At 42.2% G+C, this 26,108-nt stretch overlaps 1 protein-coding gene and 1 long non-coding RNA gene across 3 annotated transcripts; one reads left to right on the forward strand and one right to left on the reverse strand.

The window, feature by feature from the left end:
• Positions 1 to 3,691: 3,691 nt before the first annotated feature.
• On the reverse strand, positions 3,692 to 25,454 carry LOC142887909 (protein transport protein Sec24C). Of its 2 annotated transcripts, XM_076025869.1 has the most exons (22): positions 25,344 to 25,454; positions 24,556 to 24,839; positions 23,996 to 24,221; positions 23,394 to 23,467; positions 23,245 to 23,298; positions 22,383 to 22,494; positions 20,863 to 20,990; positions 19,948 to 20,080; positions 18,133 to 18,242; positions 17,519 to 17,631; positions 17,202 to 17,393; positions 15,397 to 15,493; positions 14,916 to 15,020; positions 13,791 to 13,958; positions 13,240 to 13,336; positions 12,074 to 12,222; positions 11,855 to 11,993; positions 11,635 to 11,756; positions 10,763 to 10,942; positions 7,224 to 7,421; positions 6,299 to 6,388; positions 3,692 to 4,322 (listed from the first exon to the last, which is right to left on the reverse strand). In XM_076025869.1, exons 2-22 carry the CDS (start codon positions 24,781 to 24,783, stop codon positions 4,182 to 4,184), a joined length of 2,856 nt encoding a protein of 951 aa, XP_075881984.1. In that variant the 5' UTR covers positions 24,784 to 24,839; positions 25,344 to 25,454; the 3' UTR covers positions 3,692 to 4,181. The 2 variants fall into 2 exon arrangements, with proteins under 2 accessions (XP_075881984.1, XP_075881985.1); XM_076025870.1 differs by lacking the exons at positions 3,692 to 4,322; positions 6,299 to 6,388 and having other exon boundaries at positions 7,249 to 7,404.
• Positions 7,537 to 8,739, forward strand: LOC142887911 (uncharacterized). Its single transcript, XR_012926619.1, has 2 exons — positions 7,537 to 8,013; positions 8,175 to 8,739. It is a non-coding gene; the product is annotated as an uncharacterized LOC142887911 (long non-coding RNA).
• Positions 25,455 to 26,108: the final 654 nt, after the last annotated feature.

A 26,108-nucleotide genomic window follows, 5' to 3' on the forward strand; every position in this document is an offset into this window, starting at 1 on the left:
AGTCAAAGGTCGGAGCATAGACAACCAGGGCTTCCAGCTTTGAACAGCAGCACTCTGCCAGTTCCAGGGGATGCTTCAGGTTTCAGTTCACCTCAAAAAATGTCTGGCCAGAATTCTTGCCTGGCGCTGTATTAGCATCCACTACTCCAACTACTTGTGGAGGAGTGCAGTTCAGTTCATCAAGAACTCTCACTTGTGTTATCTGCCTGCGTCTGCTCCATGTGAACTTCTGAGTAACATCACTGAAAGTCATCACAGCGACAGTCCCCCTGCGTGTACTGGCCTCGCGGAGCTGCTCCTGGATTGGGAGCTTGGTGTTGCGGAGGACCCCCAGCCTGGAGGGTGTTGCCTAGCCCTGGTGTGGGCCAGGTAGGCGGGTCAGGGTATATCGCCATAGGGCGGGGCGTCCAGGCCCCTCTGCGCTTTCGCTCTCTCGACCCCTTCCGCATCGCACATTTCTGTCTCCACTCGGACCTCCACGATAGGGGTTAGGGAATCAAATTGTCTGTGGTTATTCCTGAGAGGGAGCCTGCTGAGGCAGCTGTTGGACCATTTGGAGTTCCTTCCTAGATTTCTCCTCCTTCCTTTTATCACTGACTTTGCGCCTGGCCTCGTCCAACTGGAGTTTCAACAACTGCTCCTGAGCTGACATGACGCCGTCTTTATGCTCGCCTCTTTTTCGCGGTGAATCTTGATGTGGTGAGAAAGATGTCTCTCCCACACGTCGGTGCTGCTTCCTGGTGGGCCAGGATTATTTTCAGCACCTCCTTTAACAGTTTGTGGCAATCCTGCCATCACTGCTTACTGAAAAGCATGGTCTGGAACAGATCTGCCTCTCATCTTCAATCTTCACTGTCCCTTCTGTGATTTATGTGACTTGCGTTTTTATGGTGGTGGCATGAACAGTCATAGTGATTAAGGGTACAACAATGGGGTTGGTGTGGGACTCGGGGTCTTTCTCAGGAATTTTATCTTTGTTCCTAACCTGCTTCCATGTTTTATGACATCTCTGCACTTCAGTACATGCCATAGACATAAGATGTATGAGTCGTTGGTTACTTGTAATTTTTTTCCCCTTTTTTTCTACTTAAGACCTGCCAGGGGACCTCCCTTTTTTCTCTCATTATCAAACAAAAATGGTTGAGGGAAGAGGGGCTTTCACCTCTCCCGTACTAGGAGGAACAAACTTGTTCCGCCTCTCTTAAAATGAACAAGGACTGCCAGTATACTCTGGTCGTCTCAGCGTAAACACCTGGCTCACCTGTCTTAAGGTGTGTGATGGAAAAGTGTTAATCTCACATTGTTATTCACATGCATGATGTTTTTTCATTGTTTGTCTGTTAATGCTCTGTTTACATTTGTCTGTCCCTGTCTTCCTGGGAAGGGGGTTCTGGCCCTGCTCCCATTGGGAGAGGGCACGACAGTGTCAAAGAGTTGGAGAATTTACCACTTTGTTTGTTCGTCTTTATATACGACTTGTTCCTGCATTTCGTTAATGTTACTTAGTTGAGCAGTGTCCTTCTGGTTGAGTTATTGCCTTGAGTACTCCCACACCTGTGAGAGTCTGGTATCACTGGTTTTCCCAGCAATAGGCCTGTGAGCAAGGCCATTGGGAGCCTGCGTGCTTCGGCCTCTCAGCATCTTTGAGGCTCCTTATCACACATCCTCTCTCCTCCTCTATAAGTATCCTTTGTAGGCTCACTGGCACTCGCTTCTCGCACTCGCACTTGCTCTCTCTTATTCTTTTTCTCACTACACACACTTGTTCACTTGCTCTCATTTGATGGCATTGTTGTTCATTTGTGTTGTACTCTATTTCTTATAAAAAATAAAAAAAAAACTCCTCACACGGTGATCTGGGCAGAGAGTTTTTAATTTTTCCACGACAGGTGTTAACCAATGTGTTCCAGCACAAAGTCAAAAGACCCAAAACCAAACTGAAAATTTAATTTTAGCAACTGAAACAAAACAGAACTGTTCTCCCAGTCAGACTCAAGTATTGTACTCCAAAATCACACACACATGCAAGCACACTGAGAAAGAGAGAGAGAGAGAGAGAGAGAGAGAGAGAGACATCCTTTTTTTCTCCTGTTTGTGTGTGTGTCTGTGTGTGTGCGCGCGCGCATGTGTGTGTGTGTGTGTGTGTGTGTGTGCAACAGAATGTCCCCACTCGTGGAGGAGAGGAGAGCCTCTCCGCCTCAGACTCAGCAAATCTATTATCTATAGAAAGTCATCATTTGGGCTCATACTGTACATGTTAACTCTAAATAGGTCTTATCAGTAATAAAACATCCTAACTGGGGCTCATATTTTAATAGATCTTATAAAGTCCTTCTTTCAAAGGCTCATAGTTTTAAACAAATTTACAACGTCCCCAGTAGGCTCATGTGTTTTAACACTAAAGAGACAAAACAGCAGGTCTCTACTTATGCATCACAAATCTTTTCTACTATGAGCTCAAACGTGTGTAATGCAAAATCTCTCTCAACAAGCACACAGTAACAGACATTCCACGCGCCCACACTCAACGAACATTTAACAAAGACACTAAACAATAATTCCGAGGAACCAAAAGAGAAAAGCACTTAATCCCATTAATTTATGTCGACTCACTTAACATTAACCCACACATACATAGTCAAATCAAATGAAACATAAAAACACAAACAGAACTCTAAACTAAAATCAACTTATTCAAACAGTCCTATTGAGCATGCTTTTGCCGCATCTCTTTCTGTATTCAAACTAAATTTATGCTACGTTTGAAATGTAGATATTTGACAGCATCAGACGTAGCTCGTCAGCAGACGTCAGAGTGGACATTTCCATTTAAATACTTTTCCTTTCTAAACTGTATTATTCAGGTGTCGTTCAAACATTTTTAATTTTTTTTTTTTTTTAACTGTATCATTCCAGTGTCTTTCAACCATCTATTTATATTATACTTGTATCCAGAATTTCTACAAACACTGATTTCGACAAATTTTTGGAAATTGGCAATGTGCAGAACTTCGATTAAACTGGTGTCTGCTTACCTTTTTTTTTTTTTCCTCCAAGGTGACCTTTTTTTTTTTTTGCTTCAGATCACTTCTTCTTCTTCATCACAACAGATCCAAACTTTTTGGATTGGACCAGCAGCCCTGTTTTTACTTCTTTGCTGCAGTTGTTTGTTGAATGATGACAATAAAGACCAGGGGTGGGCCAACTTTTGACTGGTGGGCCACAATGGGTTTGAAAATGTGACAGAGGGGCCAGATCAGGAGCAGATGCATGGAGTGCTTTGGTGATCCACCTCATCGGAGAAAAATATATCGTGAGATATGTAGAAAACATGTTGCTTTAATGTCAAACAAATGAACAAATATGTTTTTGAACCACGGTATTTAGCTCTTTATTGAAATCACTCTTAAAACACTGAAAAAATAGATGAAACAGGATGAAATACAGCTATTTTATGACTCACTGACTATTAACATCATTTATTCACGTTTGACGGGCCAGATTGAAAAGCTTAACAGGCCTCATATGGCCCCCAAGGTCGTAGTTTGCCCATGCCTGGTCTAGAATCTCTACAGAATCTCTCCTGGTCAAATGCTGCTCGCGTGAGGACCCACTCGGACTCATTAGCCAGTTGGCTTTTCACTTTCTCTGGTGCCGTCTGATGTGCACCGTTACAGCTCAGCCATCAATCACAAAACTGAACTCCACCTGGCTTTTTGTTTTTGTTTTCTTTGTTACTGAATGGTCTTCACTTCAAACCAGCTTTAGTCACGGTTTTCAAAAAATGCTCCTTTCCCAGGTTAGGATCAATAAAGTGCATCTATCTACCTATCTATCTATCTGAATGGAAAGCGCGCACACACACACACACACACACACACACACACACACACACACACACACACACACACACACACACACACACACACACACACACACACACACACACCAGTCACTAAGGAATAAATTACAGGAACAACTTTTATTTCGTTTTTTTTTTTTACACTGTGCACAACAAATGCATCACGGTCATGAAATGACCCCAAATGTCCTCATGCACTGACTTGATGTCCGACTCTCAAACTGACACAGCAACATATTTTTTGTACTCTCAGCCACTGATTTGTCTTTTGTCAGGGTTCACTAGTGGAAGGCCCAGAGGTCAGCGCGGGGTCAGCAGGTCACTGCAGGAGCCGCACCGAGTTGACGTGCAGGTGGTAGAGGAAGTCGGCATACGACGCGCCGCCGTTGGGACTCTTGTCCTCCACCAGGTGTCGCCACACCGCCTCCTCGCAGTCGTCACCCTGCTTCACCACCTGCAGCTGAAGCAGGAAATACAACATGGCGGCAAACTGTGACAACACTTTTCCACACTGATTCAAAGATTTCAAACAACAAGAATAATAATAAGAAGAACAGTCATAGTAATAATAATAATAATTAGCGATGCACCGATATTACTTTTTTACAGAACAATTAGAGTAATGAGTACTTGCATTTTGGTACTCCCCGATACCGAGTACTTAATAAGGCCATTACAAATTCTAGGATTACTTTGTTTTTTTGTTTTGTTTTTTTTTCACTTTTCCACAGCATGTTTTTCTAGTTTCACTGTGGCACAAACACAAATTTAGCTAAATTGTCATGTACATGCATATACAAATGGTATCAGCATCGTGGTATCGGCACATATTTTATAAAGTGCGGGTAGTGCGGGTAGAGTACTCAACCCCATTATTGGTACCGATACCCGATACTGGTATCTATATTGGTGCATCAAAAATGATAAAAAAAATAAATAAAAATAATAATAATAAGAAGAAGAAGAAGAAGAAGAAGAAGAAGAAGAATAAACAATATAATATAATTTGTTACATGATTATTTAAGATATATGTTCTGGCTGCTTGTCTTAATGTTTGTCAGTTCTATTTTTCCTGTCCTCAACGTGTCCTCTCGGGCACTAAGTGGCGCAGTCGAGCCTGTGCACCTCTTCTTCCCTTTTCAAGGTGCTGAATAGTAATCGGCTGGTGCTACTATTTAAGGAGGAGAACCATGACTCATCACTCTCTTTGCTCTTCTCCTTGTTCTCAACTGGAGGCCATGTGCAGTGTGTAGCAGAACTAGTGTTTGCCACAGTGCTCCATGTCAAGTTTGTTCACACTTTGGGTCATTTTGTGAGTTCTTTGCTGAAACAGTCCACTGGCCTGTAGGGGAGGGAAGCCATTTTCTCCTGTTTTCAGCTAAGGAGGTTAGTTTTGTTGTCATTTATTTATTTATTTATTTTCCTCTAATAGGTAAGATCTTTAAAAGAACCTTTTTGTTTATTATTTTGGCCATGCCCACCCTGACATTTATGCTAAGGTGGTTGTCGTGCATAAGATCCATCTTGTGGACTGTGACATGTGCACGGTCTTCCGTGAGAGCTGGGCGAAGGTGGAGAGGCTTTATGTTGTGCTTTAGTTTCCTCAAGGCCAGGGCTGTCAAACTCACTTTGGTTCACGGGACACATAGAGGAAAATCTATTCCCAAGCGGGCCGGACCGATAAAATCACAGTATGGGAATAATAACGTAAAAATAACGACAACTTCCAGTTGTTATCTTTGTTTTACTTTGTTCGTGTTCTTTGAGCACTCTGCACTCTGCATCGGTGTTGCCAACTCCTCAGTAAGGAAAGTCGCTATTGGCTGTCCTGGAAGTCGCTACAAGTCGGCAAATGACTTCATCATCTAATTTGTATAATTGACAATTTGCACTTGATCGCAACGTAATAACGCCCGGAAAAGTCGCTAGATTTGTCACTAGTCACGTTTGACAAAAGAAAAGTCGCTGTGGGGAGAATAGCGACTTTTTGGGGGGAGAAAGTCAGCTTTTTCTGTTTCGACAGAGACGTTCTGGGGCAATGAGGGTAGCCAATAGGAGACGTGAGTGGCTCTACCGAGCCGATTTGCTCAGCCTCAGTATTGAGTTTATTTGCAAGCAGAAACGATATTGCGACGCCAAGTGGACACATTTAGAACAGCACTTTCTTTCATTGATAAATTGCAGTTTTTATATCTTGCTAAATCATCTCGCGTAAAAAAACAGCTTGCGGGCCTGATCCGGCCCGCGGGCCGTATGTTTGACACCCCTGCTCTAGGCTGAGGCATAACATGTAATATAGTAAGAACATTATATGAATGTACACGTGCACTGCTCTGCGACTGAACATGCAGATGGAGTTTTCTTCCATTAAACTCTATCGTCCTGAGTTTCAAAAGATGTTTCCTAGACGGTCGTCAGAGACAGCAGCTGCTCACCTTGCAGGCCGATGGTCTCTGAGAGTTCAGCCTGCTGATGAGGGAGCCGACGGCAGCAGACAAAGGGTTGTCCAGCACCGGCAGCGACATCTGAATGAAAATATTTAATAAAGGTCAGGTGTTACACCAGTTTGGAGATCCTTGTTTGTCATCTCGGGCTCCAGACTGTATGAGGGATTGTATTATCGATTTCCAGAAAACAAAGAAATTTAACCCTGTGTTCGCAGCCCACAGCAAAAACATTTATTCCTGCAAAAACAGGTCTTTTGGTTTCATTTTTATGTGTTTGGTTGAGGATCAAAACAAGTCGGCTGAGACAATGAGGCAAACACTTGAGTGGTCATGAACCAGACAGAGGAGTACATGAGCAATCAGTGCCCTTTTTGACATCACAAAGGGCTGATTTAGAGAACTGCGTGTTTGGTTTGGACAAACAGATTTATTATTTGTTATCACTGTCAGGCAAGAGCAGACGTGGGCAAAATATGGCCTGGGGGCCATATGTGGCCCATTAAGCTTTTTAATGTGGCCCTCTGAACTTGAAGAAATTATATTAATAGCAAGGAAGTCATAAAATAGCTGTATCTTATCAATGTTTCAGTGTTTTAAGAGTAATTAATAAAATCTAAATACCGTGGGGCTTCACAGACACAAATTTTGTTTTAACGCTCTAGTTAATTTTCAATAGATAATAACGCACATGTTTTCTACGTATCCCAAGATGTATTTGTTCCACCGATGTGGTGGGTCACCAAATCACTCCGTCCATCTGCTCCTGCTCCGGCCCCTCTGTCAAATTTTACAACCCACTGTTGCCCACCAGACCAAACATTTGCCCACCCCTCCTCTAGAGAGACAGATCATCACTTCAGTCAGCCACTGAAAATGTTGCAACTGCCATGTGTCACTGCAGTGGGTGTCTCACCTCCCCGGAGGGCAGCGCCTGGAAGCAGCTGCTGTTGAAGAGCTCCACCAAGGTGCACGCTGGGATTCGGCTGCCAACCCAGAGCAGCAGGGCCAGAGGTGCGTGCACCAAATAGAGACCAGTGGGCTCCAGGCTGGTGGCACAGCACCGCAGCGTGTCCTCAGGCTGGAAAGAGTCGAGGCTGTGGGCAGACAGTGGCTGGTGGTAGGAGGAAAAAAAAACAAAAAGACAAATATAATAAAAGTGAGTCAGGTGCAGCAGCCGGTCCAGTCAGCCTTCATCTACACAGGTGAGGTGGCTACGAGTCTGGTGCTAGTTAATCATTACAAGGACATGGGGCACAAAAGGCGTACTGTTTGTTTGTTTGTTGTTGTTTTTTTTACCGTGAAAATGTGTGAAAATAGCATGAATGCAAATGGAAGAGTTTTTCTCTTTTTACTTTGGAAATGATGCCACCAACAACTAATCTTTATCAAAAGAGACAAGCTGTTATCTGTTATCTACACTATTAAACAACTTTATTAAGTGGAACAGATGAAACACAAGTTTGTTTGGACCTTCTCTTGACCACTGGCAATGGACACGTGTTGGAAAACTCCCTGAAATGCAATCTAACAAATGTCCAGGCCCTGACAGCTTCCCAGCAGAATTCTATTTAAAAAAAAAAAAAAAAAGAAAAAAAAAATCACCTCTGTTATCGCCATTGTTGTATCCAGTTTTCATGGAATCTTCTCAACAGGGCACTCTCCCTCACTAATTTACCAAGGCTAACATTACACTTATTGCTAATGTGACGTGGCGGTCCTGTCACTACGCCTCCAATAGATCATGCGCCCTGTCTACTTGGCCAAGGGGATATCCCTTTGGCCGAATGGTTACGCGCGCATGGCTATTACCCGGGAGTCTGGGGTTCGAAGCCCGCCCGGGCCCTCTGCACCTTGCCACACTAAGAAAGACAAGTACCCAGGCTGAACGCTCCTCATTACAGGCCCATCTGACTTTTAAACACAGATGCTAAAATTCTAGCAATTTTTTTAAAAAAAGAGCAGAGACTGTCCTCCCAGCAATTATGTCTAATGATCAATCTGGCTTTATCAAAGGGAGAAAATCTTATTTCAGCATCAGAAGATTGCTAGACGTTATTCATACCACCTCCGAAGAAATCAGAGCTATAGTTTGTGCTGATGCAGTGAAAGCTTTTAACCGTGTGGTGGCTTTTCAACCAGTTTGATGAACTTTCAGTTCACAAGTTGAATCTCACCAAATGTGAACTTTTTGCTATTAAATCAGACAGCACTAGCATTAGATACTGTACTTCCAGTCTGCCATTTAAAATAGAGAATAACAAGTTATCATATCTGGGTGTCTCAGTTACTAGAAAATATAAAGATCTATTCAAACAAAACTTTATTAGACTATCAAATCAGACCAAAATAATATTAAGTGGATAGTCACTCTTGTCAATGTCTCTTGTTGGCCACATTAACTCAATTAAAACCTTACCAAAATTCCTTTATCTTTTCCAGGCTCTCCCAATTTTTATACCTGCGTCATTTTTTTCAACGGCTACACTCGATTATTGCAACTTACACATGGAAAGGTAAAAAAAAAACGTGTTTGAATGAGGGCATAGCTTTTCAAAATTTTCATTTTTATTACTGGGCAGCCAACCTGTGATGTCTTGTTTTTTGGTCTTTTTATTACGGCAAACTCGATTGCCCTGACTGGGTGACAATGGAGCTACATGTTAATGATGACTCTTCCAGACTTGCTTTTCTTGGATTCCCACTTCCACTCTCTTCAATTAAATCCCTTCAGAATCCAGTGGTTCAACATTCAATTAGGATATGGACCCAGTTCAGTTCAGCTCAGTTCAGTTTTAAGTCCTATAATGTCTAATTACATCTTTTAAACTGTTTTTTCTCTTCCCGAAGGCACCTGGTCTGACTCAATCAAACCAGTTCATTCATCCTCCCTGTGTGCCTGCCATTGCCTTATCCAATTTAAAGTGGTACACAGGGCTCATATCTCCAGAGTGGAATTATGGTGAATGTATTCAGAGGTCAGTCCATATTGTTTAAGGTGCAAGTCTGCCAAGGCTTCCATTATTCATAAGTTCTGGCTCTGCCTCTGTCCTAATAAATATTTGAATGAAACTTTTCATACACTATCGCAAGTGTTAAAGGTTAAATTGGAACCAAACCCATTGATGGGTCTCTTTGGGGTCAGGGAAGGGAGGACACATCTATCTAAAGAAAAGCTTTTTCCTCCCTCCTTGCACGACCAGTAATTTTGCTGAGGTGGAAGGATGCTTAACACCCAACCCATGCACAATGGCTGGAAGACATGATGGCTCGTTTAAAACTGGAGGACATTAGATCTTCTCTTCAGCATTCAAAGGGAAAATTCTCAAAGACGTGGGGACCCTTTCTAAAACTGTTGCAGATCACTAGAGGTAATACTTGACGACTCGACAACAGATCACTGTCTTCCTTTTTTTCGTTTTTCTCTTCTTCTTCTTCTCCTTCTCCAGTTATTACCTTTTTAGTGAATGTTCTGGATGTCATTATACACTGGCAGTGGCGAGAGGTGGGTTATATTTGATCTGAGTTTCCTCTATTACCATGTGTTGTACTTGTATTACCATTTGGACTGATACATGCAGTATATATCTCTGTTTAATTGGGCCATGGATATAATGATATCGCCCTTTTTTTTTTTTTTTTAAATAGATGTTTATATCTCTGCATATACATGTATGTATATATCCTGTCACATCCCTGTAATGACCTGTTAACTGCATTGTCTGCCATAATCTATTTCAGAAAAAATCTGGAATAAAAATATTTGGATTAAACAAAAAAAAACTCCCTAAAGCCCTGAAACCCTGCTGCAGTTGACACATTTTTGGGCGAACTCCAAATTTATTAAAATCGTGAAAGCAGGATGAAGCAAAGATGTTAAAGGTCAGCGTCGAAGCATCGTAGACATCCTCCAAATGGCCACTAGAGAGGGTGCAAGTAACAAATCTGTTTTTGTGTAAATGCTGTGCAAAGCCATAACATCTGGCAGTAAAATGATTTAATGTGCAGCTCCTCCAACTTAACTTAAAGGTTAGTGCGTAAAATTTAGCCTGATTGATGATTTTTATATTGGTAAAAAAAAATAATATAGTGCCCAAAAATCCATTATTTATTTTTAAGGAAGCCAAGTGTGGACAATCCAGCTGCCTGACAGCGCATTTCATATTTAGGGTGAACGCAGGCATCCTCAAATACACCAACGAGAAGAAGAAAGTGGACGAGGTGTCCAGGTCTGTGTGCACTGGAGAGTATTGGAAAGAGCGCTGCAACCTAAAATCGGACCTTTTGATGTTGCCGTTTCTTCTCATAAATATTCAGAAATTACACATTGGGCCTTTATAATCATAAAGAATGATTTAGCGTCGCAAAAAAGAAAGGACTAAAGCCTTTCTTTGAATATAGCAGTTTTGGATATAACCCTGAGCCACAACAGCGTTACTGCCCAGAGTGACTGACCAGCGGCAGCAGCTGAGGGTAGAAGTGTGTGGAGGTGCTGCGGACGTCCATAGCCAGAACCTGGCAGCGCTGCTGCAGGCGCTGGGGGACGGAGGTCCTCAGGCCCGGCAGTAGCACCTCGCTCTTCCTCAGACTGTTGATGTAGACTGGGAGGGCTTGCAGGCACTGAGGGAGGACCAGCTGCAAGCAACACAGGGATGCACACTGACTAAGGAGAAGGTTTGAGGAATCAAGACAATAATAACAATAATAAAAATGATAATAATAATAATAATAATAATAATAATAATAATAATAATTCTTATGAATAAGGTTAATTATTGAATCCATCCTCACGTTCAACATTTCATCCTGGTACAACTTACTCACCACCAAATACAAAACCAGATCCAAAATAATAAACCAGGGCAGCAAAATAATGTGGTTCACTCCAGACTCCCCTGTCTGAACTGTACAACTGCTCTGTGATCAGGAAGGCCACTATGATCACAGAGCCCCCTTCTCATCCCCTTCACCAATCATTCCAACTACTGCCGTCAGGCATGAAGTCCCACTGGTCTGAAAAAACACCTACAAAAAATATTTAATTCCATCTGCTGTAACCATCCTGAACACCTTGGAACAGAACATTCAACTTTTTTCTAACATGCACTTTTTTGTTTTTATGTGTTTATTAATTTTTATTGTGTAAAATGTGTCTTGATGAATGTGTTTGTGAGTCCTGTCGAAGAAGAATTTCTGTCATCATCTGGGACAGACAAAGTATTCTATTCTATTCTATTCTAAAAGATCGATGTTCAAATATAATTTCACGTCATCTCATTTTTAACAGCGTCTTACTAGTGGGAGCCCCTTGTGTTGTAACGCCTCACCTGTCCAGTTGACACTGACGCTGAACTGCAGTGTTTGCGGTAGGCTGCCAAAGCTTCAGTTACATCTTTCTGCAACTCCTCCCTGAGCTCCTGTAGAGGGCGCTCCAACGCGGCACAGTACACTGGACAGAAAAGAGACAGAAAATGAAAGCCCTTGACAGCGTTCCACCCCCTCACCCTCAGGTTTGTTTGGCTGATGGACATTTTGCCGGATCCAGACTTTTTTTGCAGTAGAAGGTGAGCAGCGTTTGAGCCTGGTAGTGCTGGAAAGTGTCCTGCAGGTGGCGCGAGCATCGCAGTGTCACAGTGTGAACCCTGGTCCTCCTCTGTCCCGTCTGGGTGCTGTAAGACAACACCGTCTGAGGGGAGAGGAGAATGTCACTGTGATTTGCTTTTTGAGTCTGATTATCATGAAAGTTGTTCTCAGGTGTGTCGATACCTGGATGGCGACGGCTCTGCTCTCATCCAGAGCTCTGGTGTGAGCCAGTTCCACGGCCAGTGTGGTGAACTGGTCGACTGTGGCCATGGCCACTTGTCTGGGGTTTGGCCCAGGAATGAAAAGTCCATAACAACCGGACACACGCAGATCTGAGAGGAAACATAGAAGTGGTGGAATTCAAGGGCCACTGTGTATATATATATACAAATAAAATAAAATTAGAATATCCTGAAAAGGTTGTTGTGTTTCCCCATGTCTGAGGTCTTCTGAGCCAACCCAAGACAGACTTTTTAAAGGCTCAGGACCCTTTTGCAGGTGTTTTGGATTCTTTGGACTCTTTGAACCTACAAAACTGAAGCTTTTCACAGTATTCTAATTTTCTGAGTTTGTGGGTTTGTGGTTTCAATAAGCTGAAAATCTTAATCAGCAAAGTTACAACAAGGAACTGCTTGAGATATGTCTATTTGCGTGTAATGGCTCAATAAAATTTGTTGGTTTCATCTTTTATGATAAATTGCCAAAATAAAACAACTTTTACTTGATATTCAAATTTATCGGGTAGTACTGGATATATGTATATGTATATATATATATATATATATATATATATATATATATACATATATACATATACATATATATACATGCATACATATATATACATGCATATATATATATATACATACATATATATACATGCATATATATATATATATATATACATATATATACATATATATATATATATATATATATATATATATATATATATATATATATATATATATATATATATATGTACATATATACATATACACGCACACACACACACACACACACACACACACACACACACACACACACACACACAGTTAGAATCTTGCACCACCATATTTCTAAGGAAGCCTGGTGTGGACAATCCAGGAGTCTGACAGCACTTTTGGTATTTAGGGCGTCTTCAAATAAAACCAACGAAGGACAAGAGCATGGACAAGGTATCCAGGTTTGGGTGAGCAGGCCACCGTAGTTCACTGGCAAACTCGGGAGTGGGAGGGTGAGCGGAAGAGCACTGCAATCCAACAATCTAACCACTTGACGTCACTGTTTCTTCTCAAAATCTTTAAAGGGATTTTTTTTTTTAAAGAAAGGGTTCCAAGGTTTCTCACCTTTGCTGACAAAAATCCTGAGGTCAGCCTTGAAGGCAGCGGTCATCTCTACAGAATTCCTTAAATCCGTGATGAAACGCTTCCGGTCCATTTCTCCCTGTGGTGGGAAGTAGCAGAAATACCAGTTAGCAACAATTAACCAACTGTTGGGACTGTTTCTGCACCTGTAGTTGACGGTTGTGACAAAAAGTCATGGGCACAGTGAAAGAAAACAACGAGTATTACCCTTCTCACCCCTCGGTTTTTGGATTGACAGAAACGACAGATCACGGAGAAGGCGAAAAAAAAAACTCTTGGATGAAAAAAGAAGGGGTAAAGTTTGTTTATATCGCTTTGCTACAGGCTTTAAATATCATAGCAACGATAGATAGATAGATAGATAGATAGATAGATAGACAGAGAAAGGAGAAAAAGTCAGCATTAAAATCAGCAACCTCAGAAGTGATGTTCTTTCCTCAACTACATTTGCACCTGACGCCTTAAAATTTGTTCTGGAAAACAAAAACCAAAAACGATTTGAAATTCTCCCAATAACAATAACTAAGCGTCACCTGCAGGAATGCATAGGTGTGCAACGCCCCGCCCGTGAGATAGGGAATGTGTCCAGGCCAAGCCCCACCCACTTCCTGGTGGGAGAGCAGGAAGACGTGGATGCCGCAGCCCTGAGCCACACACTCCTTGGCCAGAGACACAGACCCCTCCGACAGCTGGAAGATAGACTGAGGGAGGGGAAGAACATAGAAACACATAAGCAAAAATGCGCGCACGCACGCACACACACACACACACACACACACACACACACACACACACACACACACACACACACACACACACACACACACACACACACACACACATTAGATTAGATTTCGAATTGATTTATTCCACAACGGGGAAATTGCTTTGTTGCAGCAGTACAGGAAACCAAAAATAAATGACAAAAACAAACAATATATTCTATATTAACACAAATCAACCGAAACAATCTTTAATATACACTACACAGTACATGCAAAAAGTACACCTTGACTAATCTATAAAGACTATACAATACCTAATTATATTAAAAGGTCAATTTCATTCATTTGTTCAAGATAGCCTACTCTCTCTAAGTGCGTTGTTCCATTTTATTTAATTTTTTTTAATCTTACTCGATTTAATTAGGTACTACGCTACGGTTGTATTTGTAATATTAATCATTATTATCGCTCCGCCACGTGTTTGAAACCCATTTTGACGCCCTGAACTTACACGGAAACGCGGTAATTTTTGCAAGCCGGTCAGAACTGTTGAAAAATGTTATAAAATTAACAGAAAATGGCAAAATCTGTCTGTCTAGCGCCCCCACAGACACCCAATAACACTTAAATGGGCCTAGTGGCCACGAGGAAGGTTGTAGAGACATAGGACAAAGACCCACGTGTTCCTCTCTTCAGGACCTATATTTCATGCGCTCTGACTTTTGGTATAGGACAAACAGGAAGTGAGCTATTTCCATTTGTTTTTCCATTTTTTCCCCATTTTTTTAAAAACTTGAGGCCTTAGTATTAGACAGACAGTATTAGACTATATTCATGTCAGTGTTGATAAAAAGGCACTTATAAATAAAATGTATCATTATTATCATTATTAATATTACACACTGTGAGCAACTGAGTGTGTCTCTTTCCCACCTTTGGCTTGCTGGAGCCAAAGAACCCTGAGAAGGAGCTGCTGTGTTCCAGCTGGAACAGAGGGGCCGCGTGGAAGACCAGCAGCTTCCCAGGACATCCCAGACCCTGGACACAGTCCAGATAGATCAAGGCAGACAGGAAGTCAGTCCATGTGACATCATCAGCGTTGGGGCGGGGAGCAACGAATTACACATAACGTTGTTACGGCGTTTGATTAGAAAATAATAGACCATTGTCATCAGCTACAATAATGGAAAAACATTTGCAATTAAATCACAGTTACTGTACATGAATTATTCATGACTACAATATTACAAGATTTTCACAATTTTTAATTTTTACAAAAAAAGTAAAAAAAATCAAAATGTAATCAAATTTAATTATTTAAACTATTTTGATGCACCTCCTGCTGTCTCAGTTACAACTAAAAGAGTAGAAAATAAACCCCTTATAAACTTATGACAACAAGTCGTTGACTTACCTGCAGGATGGTGAGGCCCACTTTGACAGGCAGCTCCACTGGAAGCCCACTGCAGTCCTCGCAATCAGGACTAAACAGAGGAAGATGCTGTAACACACTGTATACACACACACACACACACACACACACACACACACACACACACACACACACACACACACACACAAACAAAGTCAAGTCAAGTCGAGTTTATTTGTATAGCACAATTCAACACAAGGTAATTCAGAGTGCTTTACCGAGACATTAAAACCAGCAAAGCATTAAGAAAATACAATACAATAAAAATTGGGGGGAAAAAATACATAATGCAGAAAGCGAGGAGATTTTTAATCTGAGAGTATGCTGCAGTGAACAATAATGTTTTCAGCCCTGATTTAAAGGCACCAACGGTTTGAGCAGACCTCAGATCTTCTGGAAGTTTGTTCCACAGGTGAGGAGCATAATAGCTGAATGCTGCCTAACCTTGCTTGGTTCTTGTTCTTGGTAAACACAACAAACCTCTTCCAGGTGACCTAAGGGGTCTGGATGTTTCATAAGGAACCAACAGATCAAGCATATATTTTGGTCCACGACCATTCAGCGCTTTACAAACCAGTAGTAAGATTTTAAAATCAATGCTTTGACTCAGAGGAAGCCAGTGTATTGATTTAATGACCGGTGTGATATGGTCCAGTTGTGTTTGTGAGGACTCTGGCAGCAGTGTTGTGGATCAGCTGCAGCTGCCTGATTGATTTTTTGTTCAGAACTGTAAGGATGCCATTACAATAATCTAACCTACTGAAAATAAATTCATGAATAAGTTTTTCAATGTCTTGTTTCCACAGAAACCCCTTAATTCTAGCTATGTTCTTCAGGTGGTAAAAGACAGTTTTAGTGATACACTTTAGATGGTTACACACACACACACACACACACACACACACTGAAGGTGATATTAAGTTTAGATCAGATGCTTGTGCTTAATAATATAGTTTCGGATTTAGATATGCTTAAAGCAGTCAGTTGACCCATGCATAAGATAGGTATTGTATGCATAACATGCTGTGTAAGCTCTGTGTAGAGTCATGTGAGACCTAAGGGAGGACACAGGAACCAACCCCTCATAAAACAGTGACCCTAAGGAGACCCGAGAGTGGACAACAACAGGGACTGGCCTTTTGACTCTCATGAAGTTAATGACCAGATTGGTCACAGCGGAGTGGGCACAGGGGTTGGAACTTTAATACCCCCGGACTTTCTGATAGGGAATTGTTCCTGCCACCAATACCAGGAGGGGGGAACATTTGGCTCTCTGCCAAATAAGGACTTGCGACATGTGTCGATCTCTGCATGTCTCTGACATCAGCCAGAGACTGACAACAAAGGTTGCAGCAACATCCAATGAGGCTGGGGTGTGGAGGCCAGGTGCAAGCCAGGACAACACAGGAGCGGGTCTGCAGGAAGAATCTGTTTATTTTCTTTGTATAAAAAGACTGGGTGACGGAGAAAATAGCAGTCACACTTCATGCCCTGACAAAACATTGTTGATGTTAGGGTTTTGAACTCAACCCAGAGCTCTGTATATTTGTATCCTGAATTTGTTTACTAAAGATATATTGAAATTGGCAGCTTTCCCCTAAGACTCTTCATTCAACAAACGCACGGATCATCAGGACAACACTAGGATAAAAAGGCAATCCACTAACTGACGACTAACTGATATATTGTATATAATATAATATAATATAATATAATAGTATATTATATACATAATGTCATATAATAGTGAGTCAGCTAGTGAATCAGTCAGTCAGTCAGTCTCTAACCTCTCCACACTGTGCAGACAGTCCCTCAGCGGCACCAGAAGCCCCTCTCTCACAGGAAGCTGCAGGTCGTCAGTCTCAGTGATGACCAGCATGTGTGGGCGGGTCAAGGTCGGGTGGAGGTCGTACAGGTGGACCTGACTGTCGTACGTCATGACCCCGACACGGACGTCCAACCAGGTGTCCCCGTCCTGGCTGAAGAAGAGGTAGAAAACAAAAAGAAAGAGGATTTCCTTTCCCAGCTGCTGGTCTGAGGGACGTCACGGACGGTACAGGTGTTACTGCAGGTGTTGGACGGTGGGCGTGTTTGTTTGTCTCACCTGGTCAGAGACTTGAGCAGCAGCAGGATTTGTTGCACGGCGAACTCCAGATGCCCCCCCCTCAGCGCCGAGGCCGACACGTCCACGGCCAGGAGCAGCGCCGCCGGCTCAGCCTGGCCAACAAAAACAAGCGCACCTTCACGAGGCGTCAACGGCATGCTGAGGTCATCGCTTCAAACCCCGAGTGAGGTCTCACTCCCATCAAAGTCAAATTTGCAACATCTGAGTGAGTCCTTTTTTTCAGAAGGTGGGTGAGTGGTCCTTGAAATATGACACGGTTAATTAAACAATACTTAACAACTCTGTCTGGACATGAGTGGTAAAAAATACAATAAATAAATAATTATATTTCAAGAATTATTATTGTGAATTACTATTATTATTATTATTATTATTATCATTATTGTTATTATTATCATCATCATCATTTTTTTTAAGTTCACACTTGCTAGTCATGCACACAATGCGTCTCTATCGGATTCTGTTTTCTCAATGGAAATGTGAAACGTTTCCTTGCAGAGGTAATGGAATGTGGCCTTTGTGTGTGGCCACACATTTCTATGATTTGTTTTTATGTGAATAGTCACTGTTCGTGCAGGAGGGAAAAAACCAACCTTTTGAGAACTAACTATCTCATATGAGCCTCTGCTGAGTTCAGGTCTGATGTCTTTATCCACTCGGACCCCCTGCGGCCCCCTGGTGGGCTGGTAGTGCTGCCACGGCACTGACGCAGGGGAAGAGAGAAGATTCAAGATTCAAAGATTTTTATTCAAAGATTTTTGTCACGTTACATGGCAGCGAAATGTTGGTATGGAAGAACGTCGACGTGATTGTGCATGCAAGGAATAAAGAAAGTATATACAAAAAAAGAGTTTAAAAAGTGGCAAAAATACAATACTAAAAAGATTTTTTTTTTAAATGGCAAGTACAGATAAGGGTGTTTGAAGTGTTATTCAATACTATACAATATAATATAATATAATACTGTATAATATAATACTGCATAATATAATATAATATAATATAATTAGTTGCAATGGAATGCAAAGCATGACACTAAACCATTAAGCATATTAAAGATATCAACAGTAATTACAATAATAATATCAGTAAAATAATAATAGTAATACGGTAATAGTAAAGTATAATATAATAAACATAACAATATAATATAATTAGCTCCATGATTGGTGAAATGTAATATATACTATATAATTAAACATAAAAGTTATATGGGTTTATATATAAGAGTAATATTTCTGTATATTTGTATAAAATATTGGATGCATATTTGTATACAATATAAAAGAGAGGATGGGAAAAACTGTATGTAAATCAGTTCTGCAAGTCTATCAACCAAATAGTCAGTAAAGAACCATGGCATTACGTGCACGCATCCCAGCAATATGGCTACGCCAACGATCTGGTCATTATGATGCGTCAAACAACTTGGGAGGCAATGGAAGGCGGCCTAAACCAGGATGTGGGACCCAACCCTGGCAGCCTACCTGGGCAAGTGGCGCCTACAGTTCAGTATTGGCAAGACAGCATCAGCAGCTTACCATCTGAACAACAGGGAAGCAAGAAGGGAACTTGACATATTTGTTCACAACAAGCGCCTGGAGTTCCAGCAAGCCCCGCGGCACCTCGGTGTACTTCTGGATAGGTTACTCTCCTTCAAACAACACCTTGATGAAGTGATGGCCAAAGTGTCATCAAGCATCTGGATAATCTGACGCCTATACTTGGTTTTGGAATGAACATTTTCAATCTAATCTGACACGTCACTGGCGCCAGCACGTCCGCCGACGTACTTCGAATCTCCACTTAGGCTCTCCAAGCAGCTGAATACTGTGCCCCAGCCTGGTGCAGAAGCCCACATGCCAGGAAGGTGGACGTGGCCATAAACAACGCTCTCAGGACCACCATTGGCTGGCCTGAAGCCCACTCCCATATTCCACCTACCCTCGCCCTAGCAAGGAGAGCCCAGAGACACGACTGGCATATCCTCCGCAACACCGCCACAACAGTGCCGCCTCTGAACAGACTCAAGTCCCGCAACCCATACATACAGCAAGGCTGCACAAGATCTGCTCAGGCCCACCCCTGAGGACATGTCTACAGAGGCATGGTTGGCAGCAGCCTGGAAGCGGGAGAGGGAGTCAGCCAGGCCAACACGCATCCACTGTTACATCCAGGACCCAGGAAGTAGGATTTAAGGAGAGGATCTACCACGTCGGCAATGGACTCTGCTGAACCGCCTGAGAACTCGGGTCGGACGCTTCAAAGCATCCATGTGGAAGTGGGGCTTGGCGGACGGAGCAGCACGTGATCGTCACCGTCATGTGATGAGCACATACGAAAAGAAGAAGAAGATGCACTGAACAGTGCAGCTCCATTTGTTTCCATTTGCCAGTTCCAGTTCTTACCTTCGCTGACTTTCCCACAGAAGGGACAGTAAAACCTCTGGCCACAGTCGTGCCATTCCATCGACGGACACATGAGGGCGCCGCACCAAACACACCCAGTCACGCACTCATTGTCTTGGCACACTGGCAGGGGCTTGAGGAACGAACACACACACACACACACACACACACACACACACACACACACACACACACACACACACACACACACACACACACACAAACGCACAAATTAGATTAGATTTCGACTTGATTTATTCCACAACGGGGAAATTGCTTTGTTGCAGCAGTAATAAATGACAAAAAAAAACAATATATTTACACAAATTTAATCAAAAAATTAAAATTAATTATAAAATTAATATACACTATACATACCAAAAACCTAGACTAATCTATATACACTATACAAAACCTATGTATATAGAGCTGTGTATACACACATATATATACTCAAAATTTCTTTCAATATACACATATATATACATATATATATATACATATACATATACGTATACATATATATACGTATACATATATATATATATATATATATGTATACGTATATATATATATGTATATATATATACATATATGTATATGTATATGTATATATATATGTAAATATATGTGTATATTGAAAGAAATTTTGAGTATATACAAAAAGTTTTAGATCTTTGAGCTCAGCTCATGAAAAATGGGAGCAAAACGTGATGCGTTTATATTTTTATTCAGTGTATTAAGAATACAAAAAACGAGTGCATCATCCAGAGTGCATCATGTCTTCTCTTAGAGGCACAAGTGTTTTTAGCTACAAGACCTGCAACATCAGCTCAACTCATCCAAGAAGTCCCGCCTGAGGTTCTTATCACATTAGCTTTATGACACTATGAAATAAGCAATGTTCTCACTGACCTCCCCAGCATGTTGTTTGGCCAAAGGGGTGACCACTGCCCCTAGTGGCAGTCGACTGAGCAGGGCGGTCTGACCCTCGCATGGAAGGTAGTAGGAGGTGGAGCGGATGGCATCCGGACTGGCGTTACCTGGAGGTGAAGATGAAGGTGGTGGTGCAGGCAGAGATAGCGGAGGCCACAGACAGCAAGGGAACAGGACGCCAGGGTGCACTATGCAGTTTTCATTTTTGGTTTCCTGGATTAAATGACTTGTAGAGGTTGGCCATTTGGTTTAGGGAATTATCTTCCTGCTTACCTCGAGAAAATAATTCTTCAAACAGCAGACTTTTCAAAAGGAGTGGGCTGGATTTATTCAATGTACAAAAATAATGATCTGTCATTTATTGAACATGGGGTAGAATACGTGCACCCTCTGCTGAAATTTGTTCCGTTTTTCTTAAACCATTGGATGGTATGAAAGTTGTATGGACTCGCGATCTCATATCTTTACTGAAGCATTCTGTTAACTGCTCTGTTCCAATTGTTCTTGTGTATAAGAGGAGAAAACCTATTATAGTGTATTATTTGTTTCATAGAATGCCCCCAGCCTATTAGGACCTGTGTGTTAATACACTGCAGCATTCATGTCACTTTGTTCACCTGCTGACCTATAATAATAATTATAACAATACATTAGACTTATGTTGTGCTTTTTTGGACACTCAGACGCTTTACATTGAAAAAAAAAAAAAAAAAAAAAAAGATTAAGCAAAGGCCAGTTTTGAGGAGGGATTTAATGGTCTGCAGTGAGTCCGAGTTCCTGATGGGTTGTGGGAGTGAGTTCCAGAGTGTGGGGGCAGCGGCAGCAAAGGCTCGGACCCCCAAAGTCCAGTGCTCGGGCTGGGCATGAGGAGGTTTGAGTCAGGAGAGCGGAGGTGGTGGGTGGGACGGAGTTGCTGACTTGTGGGTGAGAATGAATTTGAACTGGATGCTTTGTTGAGCAGGGAGCCAGTGGAGCTCTTGGAGGATGGGGGTGATGTGCTCCCTGGAGCGGGTGAGAGAGAGCAGGCGGGCAGCAGAGTTCTGGATGTATTGTAATTTTTGTAAATAAGTGGAGGGAAAACCAAAGAGAAGGCTTTTGCAATAAGTGATGAAGGCATGAATGAGTATTTCAGCTGTGGTATGGTAGAGTGAGGAGGGATACGTGCAATGTTACAGAGGTGAAAGAAGAAAGATTAGTGATGTGATCAATGTATGATTGGTAGGAGAGGGTGGGGTCCATAATAACACCAAGGGGGGAGTGGGTGACATGATGACCGTCGATGAGGAGGGTAAAGTTCTGTACATAGGGGAGGAGATATTTGGGTCCAATGATGAGGAGTTCTATTTTATTGCTGTTGAGTTTTAGACAGTTGTGGTCCATCTAGGTTTTGATTTGACCCATGTTCTGCTTTGTTTGGTCCCCTTTTCACATTTGAAAATTCAATAAAGTCATTGTTAAAAAAAAAACAATTAATTGTAGAGTCTATTTGTAGGTGTTACCTCTGTCCTCTATGACACAGGAAGTGGTTGCCATAGGAGGGGGGTCGGACAAAGGCTCTGAGACGAAGACCTTGCCCCCCCACTTGGCCCGGTCGTCTGCAAGCACCTTCACCTGAGACACAGGAACACAATTGCAAAAAAGAAAAAAGAAAAAATATATATATATATGTATATTACATGTATTGCTGTTATCAGTATATATGTATATATGCATATATCAGTATATCAGTATATATGTTAAATTCAAAAATGGTGATTTTAAACATTTTTAAATGGTGGCCAAGGGCTGCAAACGTGCTGCTAACACAGAAACACTGCGAGAGAAACGCTGCACCATACCACTAGGGGCACCAAACCGAGGGAGTGACCAACCCTGCGGGATCGGTCCACCTTTAAACCAAGAGAAGGCCGTATTTCTCTGTATTCAGTTTGGTAGAGGTGGAAGAAGTTGAATAAAAGGATTTTTTTTCCCCCTTTGGCAACATTATTGGGAAAAACTGATCTATGTAGCTAATGTTAGTGTGCTGGTATTTGTTATTTTATTTCATGTTTTAATGTTTTTCATGCAAAGTTTGGCAACAGTGAAACTAAAAGTGCTGTTTTCAGTGTTGCTAATTTTAACCACTACAGCAACTTTCCAGGAGACGCAAGGGTTGCCATTGTGTTTTACAGCGTTTCTGTGTTTTCAACACGTTTGCAGCTCTCGGCCACCGTATTTTTATATTAACATCTTTCATCATTTGTTTATTTTTAGACTTATTGTCTGCATGCATAAATCGGCTACCAACTCATTAACAATAATTAAGTAAATGAATGTGTCAGTTGAGACGACGTCGACGAGCAGAAAATGAATGGAACTCACGACACTGGGCAGGGTGGCGGGGTCCAGGCCATAACGAGACTTTAAGCTGGAAGACTGAAGCGAGCAGAGACATCGGGGGAGTTCAACCTCGACGTGTTGCCAGAGCAGCATGTGTCATTTACAGGAATCATCACTTGTATGCGACTTACATCTGCATTAGGTGTCTCCAATGGCACTGCGGTGTTGTTGCCGACCCGCAGCGTGCCAGCACCTTCCTCATTGGCTGAAGTGGAAACGTTTATGTTCCCGAAGGAGAGTAAAACAGAAATACAAAACTTGATCATTACAATCATAGAGCATTTGAGATGATGACATTTAGATGACAACTCTTTTCACCTGTTGCCTTCACGTAAATATATTTATACTGCCTCCTTTTCTTATCTTCTTTATCCATTTTTTTTTTTTTTTCATTGTGGCCAATGAATGGTAATGTTCTTCTGCAGTGCAACATGGCCAAGCTGACATCCGTCAGTATCAACACCTCCAAGCCCCCGCGTCACACTCTGTAGAGCCTGAGCAGCTCCTTGAACTCAAAACTGCTGCACCCTCAGCATAAGAAGGAGCTGCTTCCGCAGGTCGTTCCTGCCTGCAGCCATCAGGGTGCATACAAGTGCACAGCTCTCGCTAGCAGGGTTTCTCAGACTAAGCAGGACATTTGGAAGTCTTTTTTAAGAGGCATTTATTGCCACCAACGCATCTTTTTTGGGAGGGTTTGTTAACATCAATGCATGCCAGGCACAAGTGAACCTACCTTTACAGTGAAGAGGAGGAGGAGGAAGAGGAGGAGGAAATGGCCAAGGAGGAAGTTGTTGTGGAAGAGTCGCAGCAGGTGAGGCGGGATTTTGACCGTATCCAACGTACGGCTGGGTGTCGGGCTGCCGGGGGGCCCACAGCGGTGGCGCTGGAGAGTCAGCGGGCAGGTGGCCCTCACACGGAAACCGGGGTCCATTTTGCACAGGCTGGAGGGTGTTTGAGAACTGCAGAGGAAGTGAGGATGATGTTTGACAAGAGACCGCGGTCAGCGCTAGGTATTTGCATTTCATCGACTGGCCGGATGATGTTGCGTCAGTGGGCGGAGCCAGAAAAAATTTTGATTGGGCTGCAGGGGTGGGGTTTATCATTAGTCTTTTAATTGTTACTGTAGTTGTTTGCATTTATTAAATGTTTTCAGTGTGATCTTCTAACAGTCGGCCTCTCACCATTCCTACTGTAAGGTTTAAAAGAGAAGTTGAGATAAAGTTGAAGTTAAACTTCCCTCCCTGCGCCTGCAGCCAGCGCACTGTGACAAGGGTGAGGATGGGGGTCACTCACAGGTGCGGCGGCAGTCTTGATGCTGCTTTGGAAGCCCTGGTTGAACACATGCGACTGGTCCAAGCAGCATCCCAGGTCAGCTGCTGGTGGTGAGCCGAGGCTGAGGTGCTCCAAGTCGGGAAGAGGGTGACGAACAGGTCCCTGGCTTCCAGCAGGGCACCGTCCGCTGTAGGCCGCCCACGGCACGCAGGGTGTCCGGCTGTGATTGGCTGCGGGGAAGTCCATCATCCTTCATACCCTCAGCTGATAGGGCTGCTTCCCCCTGGTGGTGAGCTCGTGTATGGCTAGGGCAAAATGCAACACTGATGATGATATGGGGGTCAGGCAGGGCATAACAATATCATGACCGTATCGCGAGCAAAAATAAAACATTTAACACCGACGAAAAATTCGCACGAAAGTAAAAGTAAAAAACAAACAAGCAAAATTACGCAGCAACGGCCGTAGAATTGGATCCGCCATCGACACATCATACCATCAGGATTTGCGAATTGCGTGATTACAACTGGCTCTCGTGATTAAACATCGTCTCGATATTGAAAATATTAAGCAGCTGAAATGTGCTCTAGCGAGCCGGGCGATCTGGTTAGCTAGTTTTTTTGTTTGTTTTTTTTTAATCGAAGAATAATCACATCGTAATGTTAACATGAGCGTCTCCAAACAGGCGCAAGCAATTCCCCGCTTATTGCCAGTGAATTATATTATTTAAAAAAGGATCTAGATTAAGATACCAGTCTTATTTGACCTGCCTAAACTAAAAATCGAAAAGAAAAAAAAAGATACGATACCTTTAGGAATCGGGGGGCTTTGGCAGTTGCTCTTGTCCGCCAGCGCCACTGTGGTCACGTTACCGGCTTGACTTCCCTGATGCGGCGGAAACAAAACACCGACACACGGTTACATTACCGCGAGTTGGTCTTGACGGCGCATTAACATACTGCCGTGCAAGCAAAATATAACCTTAATTCCCTTTTAAACAACAACACAGACACAATCTTAATATTATTATTATTATTGTTAGCAAAACCGAAGAGAGCTCGCTGGCCATTTCCGCTGCTTTTCAAAATAAAGGGCCATTAGCAGACGTGATAAAATTGGACCTGTGAAGTGCAACAACAGTGTTTTATTTTTATTTATTTTTTTAAAAAAAAAAGAAGAAAAAAAGAGGTAAAAGGTGTTTTCATCATTCCAATGACTGCTAACAGAGATTAGTTCAATGATTTATCCTCTTGTTCTCTAGAACTTTGAAATGATTGGCTAAGAAATGCAAGAAAGCATTCACTTTTTTTTCCTTTTTTTTTTTTTAAAATTACCCCTTTACATTTAACACTGCACATGCTTCTTTGACTCGAGCTTCTACTAAATAGTGTACATATTACAAGTGGTCTAATATTTATTTTAGATGCTGTGAAATTAAATATAATTCTTTGGGTATATTAGCTTCCGCTATACAATAAGTAACTTTGGAATAGGCAAGTAAGCTCATTGCAGCTTTTAAATATTTTAACTACCTATATCACATACACAAAACACTCTCTGCCACTGCATGGGAA

Source organism: Nelusetta ayraudi, unplaced genomic scaffold (assembly GCF_046127955.1).
Source record: "Nelusetta ayraudi isolate G7.1 ecotype Tasmania unplaced genomic scaffold, CSIRO-AGI_Nayr_v1 ptg000018l, whole genome shotgun sequence".
NCBI lineage: Eukaryota > Metazoa > Chordata > Actinopteri > Tetraodontiformes > Monacanthidae > Nelusetta > Nelusetta ayraudi.

What these genes read in the sequence shown, in the direction of transcription:
- LOC142887909 (XM_076025869.1), bottom strand. Translation starts at nt 24,783, where the DNA reads ATGATGGACTTCCCCGCAGCCAATCACAGCCGGACACCCTGCGTGCCG. An exon ending in ACACCTATGCATTCCTGCAG is followed by an intron (nt 13,337 to 13,790) that starts GTGACGCTTAGT and finishes TTCCCACCACAG; the next exon opens with GGAGAAATGGACCGGAAGCG. An exon ending in CACCTTCTACTGCAAAAAAA is followed by an intron (nt 11,757 to 11,854) that starts GTCTGGATCCGG and finishes TTTTCTGTCCAG; the next exon opens with TGTACTGTGCCGCGTTGGAG.